Source organism: Mus caroli, chromosome 3 (genome assembly GCF_900094665.2).
Source record: "Mus caroli chromosome 3, CAROLI_EIJ_v1.1, whole genome shotgun sequence".
Taxonomy (NCBI): domain Eukaryota; kingdom Metazoa; phylum Chordata; class Mammalia; order Rodentia; family Muridae; genus Mus; species Mus caroli.
The window spans coordinates 15,223,396-15,229,164 of NC_034572.1; the positions used below are offsets into that span (position 1 = coordinate 15,223,396).

Consider the following 5,769-nt stretch of genomic DNA (forward strand, 5'->3'; position numbering starts at 1 on the left):
CATCTATTGGATGGAACACAGGGCCCCCAGTGGAGGAGCTAGAGAAAATACTCAAGGAGCTGAAGGGGTCTGTAACCCTATATGAGGAACAGCAATATGAACTAACCAGTACCCCCTGAGCTCCTGTCTCTAGCTGCATATGTAGCAGAAGATGGCCTAGTCGGCCATCAATGGAAGGAGAGGCCCTTGGTCTTGCAAAGATTATATGCCCAGTACAGGGGAATGCCAGGGCCAGGAAGTAGAGTGAATGGGTTGGAGAGCAGGGCAGCGGGAGGGTATAGGGGACTTTCAGGGTAGCATTTGAAATGTAAATGAAGAAAATATCTAATAAAAAATTGTTTAATAAAAGAAAATTCCAAACCTACCATCTACATTTTTCCTTCCTTCCTTATTTCCTTCCTTCCTTCCTTCCTTTCTTCCTTCCTTCCTTCCTTCCTTGACAATGTTTCCAAAAATGTCTACATCATGAGCTCTGACCTCGTGAATGCACTAATCCGTTTTGGAAACTTTGGTGTGGTAGGGGTGTGGAGGGGAGTCTGGCTAGAGGAAAGAGACTTCTGGGAGGACGGTCACTGATGAAGAGGGGATATCTGACAATTCTATCTTGCCCTAGTCCTTCCTGTTTCTGCTTTACTTTACCTTCTAGTCACCATGATGTGAATCCTACCCACTATGGTGGGCTGAACCCTCTCACACCATGAGCCACAGAAATCTGGTTACAGGGACCCCACAGATGACTTACTTAGTGCCCACAACTTACAAAGGGAGAGCAGCATCTGGCTGATTAGTAAGTGTAGGCTTGGAGGGGTGAGGGGGGTGGGGCCCGTACAAAGTAAAACTGTCAACATGACCCCTCCATGGTATAGTTAAGGGAAATGGTTTTGTTTTATTGAAGATAGGTGGGGTACAGGGAGGAGGGGAGAGCAAGGAGGGAGAGGGAAGAGGGAGAGGGAGAAAGAGAGGGAGGAGGGAGATAGAGATAGAGGGAGAGAGGGAGAGAGGGAAAGGGAGGAGGGAGAAGGAGAGGAAGAGGGAGAGGGAGAGGAAACAGCCAGAAGATCTGGAAGAATCCAGAGCAGAGAGAGAAAGAAGTAACGTGAACATGGCCAACTGAATAGACATGGCCAGGGTTATCTGCAAGAGAGAGAAGAGCACAGTGAGATAGCATGGACTCTGAAATATGTAATAGGTACTTCAGGGACTGAGGGGGCCTGAGGCTAGCCTGGACCTTGGGATGCTGAGGAGTATCACACATGTATGTAGATTGGAGAGCCATAGATCCTTTTGCCAGAGGTAAGGGAAGTGACTCCTCTGACAGACAGGAACTGCCTCCACAAGTTCCAGAGGAATGAAGGCTGGCTTTTAACTAAACACCAGAACTCCTCCTATAGCCATAAATATAAATGCACAGATGGTCCTGGTTGTTGACAAGGTGGATTTGCTATGGCAGAGGACACTAGGCACTGAGATCACGGACCAGAACATTTACTCAGAAGTAAAAAGACGTCAAAGACAGGTTTTTCTGGATGTAGGCATAGCCGGGGTCAGCCTATTAATGTTTAGTCATGCATGGGTTAATAGAAGTTACACTCAGAAGTTGAAGTTCAACTGTGGACTGAATGCTACCTTTGAGTTATATGGCCCGTGATACTTATGCCACCCCACATGACTCCTGAAGCTCTTTAAGGCAGCCAACATGGTTATAGAAGCATCTTTGTTCTTCAAGGTTTCATGAACGAGGTTATCATGGTTTAGTGCTAGCCTCCTCCAGTCGGTGTGGCTCAAGTGATTAGTATCCAACCAGGGGCAAGCATTTGATACACCCCAATGTAATAAATCGACCATAAGTGACTTAAGAGGTAAAAGGGCTGGCTCCGATTTGAGATAACTTTTGAGGTCGAGCCTCCTGTGAACTTCAGGATATCATTCTCCCTCCTCTTTCTCTTGAACCAGGTTTGTTTTCTTACATTAATCTTTTAAGGGTCTGGCATAAGTGAAACCGAGCCACACGTCTTTATTTTAAGCTGTGGAAGGGATCAGTCAGCGTTGCATCTCCACGTGGGGTGTCTGTTTTGTTTTGCTTCGAGACATGATTACTTGTAGCCTAGGCTAGCATGGAACTCACCAAACAGCAGAGGACCTTAAACTTCAGATCCTCCGGTCTCCACCTCCAAAGTGCTAGAATGACTGGTTGAGCAATCTGAGTAAGGAGGATCAGACCAAGGCTTCAAGCAAACTAGGCAAGCACCGGACCGTGGCACGACACCGGATCTGCGGTCGCTAAGACATCTACACAAAATGACTTTAGCACTTAAGTGCCCGACCCACAGTGTCAGCAGCCAGCCTAGAAAAACACCAATCCCTTCCCTACCCAGAGTCCCGCCCCAAAGCCTCTCCTCACCGGCTTCGCTGTAGGCCATGCGCAGCACCCTGCCTAGCGTGGAGAAGGCGCAGCGCTGCCGGCACAGCTCTTCGCCCTGAACAGCGAACGCCTCCACCTTGCAGCCGGCAGCCACGAACAGCGCGTCGCTCCCGCCGCAGCAGACCTGCTCCGGCTCCCACTGGCAGGGGACTACCTGCTGCGACCCAAACGGGTGCAGGTTGTACAGACGCACCATCCCGGCGGCCAGACCGCTGGGCGGCTTCCGCAAGCTTAGAGAGCTGCTCCGGATCACGTGAGCGCTGCGACCTCACCCCGGGCACCGCTCCTTAAAGAGGCCGCGCGCTAAGTGAAGTGCTACCCTAAGTGGATGCTGAGACCTCGGTTCCTCTTTGGAGATGTTGATTTTGCTGCTTCTGGACAGATTAGTATGTGAAACCTTCAGCGTGTTTAACACTGGATCATCTGCCGGTCTGTGCCTTGGTCGACTTGCCTTAGACTTTGAACTTCTAAAGGATGAAACTGCAAAACCTGAAGTTTAACTCCCAACGTAGGGTTAAACACACCACAAATACTGTGGATCCTACAATGGTTTTATTGAAACCGGCAAATCCTTGAAGATGCTTAGCAAAAAAATAAAAAATAAAAAAAAATGCATTGGATGAGAAGATCTATGGAAACATTTTGCAGGCATTTGGCAAAAGATTCCTCTTAGCCTTAGATAATAGGGGAGGAGAGAAATCCCCGGATGGTCAATATACAGTTCCTAAGTATTTCCTATATTGAAGAAACTTGCCGTCGGAATTTTTCTATTTTGGGAGATTTAATAAACCAGATCTATAATCTTTTTTTAACAATTCTAGAAAATATATGTGTATGCATGCACATATGTATGTATTGGTTGACTGGAGGATGCTCTTCTTTTTACACTGAAAAGAGCAAACTTCAATTCACATGCTGATTGTTACCTTGAGTCCTTTGCTCTGAGAATTTATAATGTGGGAGCAATTGGACTGAAGTTGGACTGCTGCCATTTCGAATACCTTCCAGATGATGAAGAATCATGTATTTCATCCTCTACTAGGAACACTCTGGGAGACAGGTTCATCAAACTCAGTGAGCAAAGAATACACGGAATGGTCCCAGTTAGAGATCTGGGCTACAGAAATCAGAGAGGAAAACAAGCAGATTGCTACTCATGTGACATCCATAAACATCCCTTTTCCCTTTTACGAGTATCTGATTTAAGTGTCTGTCTCTTTTGATTAATTTTTCCTCTTCAGGATATTAATTGGATGTAATTTGATTTTTGTGAGATTCATTAAGTCCTAGAATGGCACTACTTTCTCTAGAGATAGCTTCTTCTCCCTTGATATAGTCCCTATACCTGGCCGACCTAAGAAATGTTGGGAAGAGATTTTATCTTTATTAACCGCTTTTCTCACTTCTGTGACCATCAGCTTATGAGAAAGCTAGGCTGATTCCATGACAGACTTCAAATTGGCAGCTAAGGAGAATAGGCCTAAATCTCTGTCTCTAAGAACTGGACAAGTGCAGGCCTTAGAAGCTGCAGTGCCACCTGGCCTGAGGCAAGGACACTGGGTCAGCAGCACTTTCCAGACTTCCTCAGAAACAGTTTTCAGACCTCCCCAGCAAGTTTCCAGCCCCCACACCCCAGTAATGGGGTGTCTGCAGAGATGGACCCAACCTCTATGTCAATCTTGACAGGGTCACCTACCCCAGAATTCCCTAATGTGCTTTAAATCAGGCCTGCAAGCTCACTTGGTGGTCTCTCTGTTCTGGTAATGAGAGACCCCACATTTGAGTCTGGGGTATCGTTCTTTGGTGAATCATGGATCCTTACACTTCAGAGAGGAAAGGTTTGGTCTAGATCAGTATTTAGGAGGTAGGGTCCATCATGGAGGAAACTGCTTCTACCTGGGCTGATCAGAAAAGAGAGAAAATGGCCTTCTCAATACTGTTTTGTATCCCTTCAGTCCAAGACCTCACAGCATTGTAGGGCAGAGCCCACATTCAAGCTGTGTCTTCCCTCTCGCATTAAACCCTTCTGGAAATGTGCCCACAGACACATTCAGAAGTGTGTTACATAGTTAATTCTGAATACAGAAAAGTTGATAAAATTAATCATTGCATGAAGATAGCGTGGAGTGAGTGTATGCCTAGTTTCCTTGTTTGTGAGGATCTGTGAGTAGAAACCACTCACTTGTCTCCTGTTACAAAAGCAGGGACCAGGGTGGCATACCATCATGTCCCATTTGTTCTTTAGGACTATCATGACAAATAAAAAACACTGCTTGGTTTCAGCAACAGAGTCCTCCTCCTTCTCTTCCTCTTCCTCCTCCTCCACTTCTTCAGTTCTGGAGGCTGGAAGTCCACTGTCAATACGTGAGAAGGCCTACTTTCTTGAGCCCTCTTTCCATGGCTTACAGATGGCCACCTTCTCACTGTCTTCGCAGGGTCTGTTTCATTCTTGCTGTCTCTTCTAAAGATGCCAGCTCTACTAAGATCTGCCCATATGATTTCTCTTAAACTCAGCTACCTTGTAAATGTGCTGTCTGAACATTAATCACATTCTGAGGTCCTGGGATTTAGGACTTTGTCTTGGTTAGGATTTCCATTGCTGTAAAAGAGACACCATGACTACTACATCCACTCCAGTAGTGACTTGCTTGACAGGTTTAGATACCTGGAAGCAATCCTGAGGTGAAAAGTTCATGGACACTTAGCCTCCTGGAAACATGGCATCCCAAATAACCAACGCTCCAAACTTGTCCTTGCGAATGGATCTGTGTGCTCACTTTCAGTATTGTTTTATTATAGGCGACTCCAAGCAATGATTGGCCAAATACCTAAGCAAAATTGAACTTTGCTTCCTGGCCTTCACCAATGTCCTAGGCAGTCCTTGAGCCGACTCTGGGCTTGGAATTCAGTAAGAATGTTACCTACTCAGTAACATTCAGAATTGCCTCCAGTATTGTAAGAGACATAGTGAAAGAAATCAGGCAATACTATCTACTACATAGAGTTAGAAATCTCAGGGCAAGCTTTGCAACGTAAGTTTAGAATTCTTATTATAGTTATGTATGGCAGACTACATTACTTATTAGTAGAAAGTCCCCCACACTATCACTTAGAATAAAAGCCAAGTCGCTCCCATATACAGGAATTTACAATGGTTTAGGAAGAAGATCAGGCTGTTGCAAAACACATGAAACTGAAGAAGAACGAAGACCAAAGTGTGGACACTTTGCCCCTTCTTAGAATTGGAAACAATCACCCATGGAAGGAGTTACAGAGACAAAGTTTGGAGCTGAGACAAAAGGATGGACCATCTAGAGACTGCCATATCCAGGGATGCATCCCATAAT

At 45.7% G+C, this 5,769-nt stretch overlaps 1 protein-coding gene across 6 annotated transcripts in view; it reads right to left on the reverse strand.

The window, feature by feature from the left end:
- Positions 1–2,661, reverse strand: part of Hps3 (HPS3 biogenesis of lysosomal organelles complex 2 subunit 1) — a 36,627-nt gene extending 33,966 nt beyond the window's left edge. For 5 of the 6 annotated variants that reach the window (XR_003836219.1, XR_003836217.1, XR_003836220.1 and 2 more), the window contains exon 1: positions 2,402–2,657. Coding sequence is in view for 2 of the 6 variants with exons in the window: in XM_029475375.1 (XP_029331235.1) it covers positions 2,402–2,618 (217 nt within the window). In the remaining 4 variants the exon portion in view is untranslated. Of the gene's footprint in view, positions 1–2,401 lie in introns of all 6 variants that reach the window. The other variant, XM_021158088.2, reaches the window with a different exon arrangement.
- Positions 2,662–5,769: the final 3,108 nt, after the last annotated feature.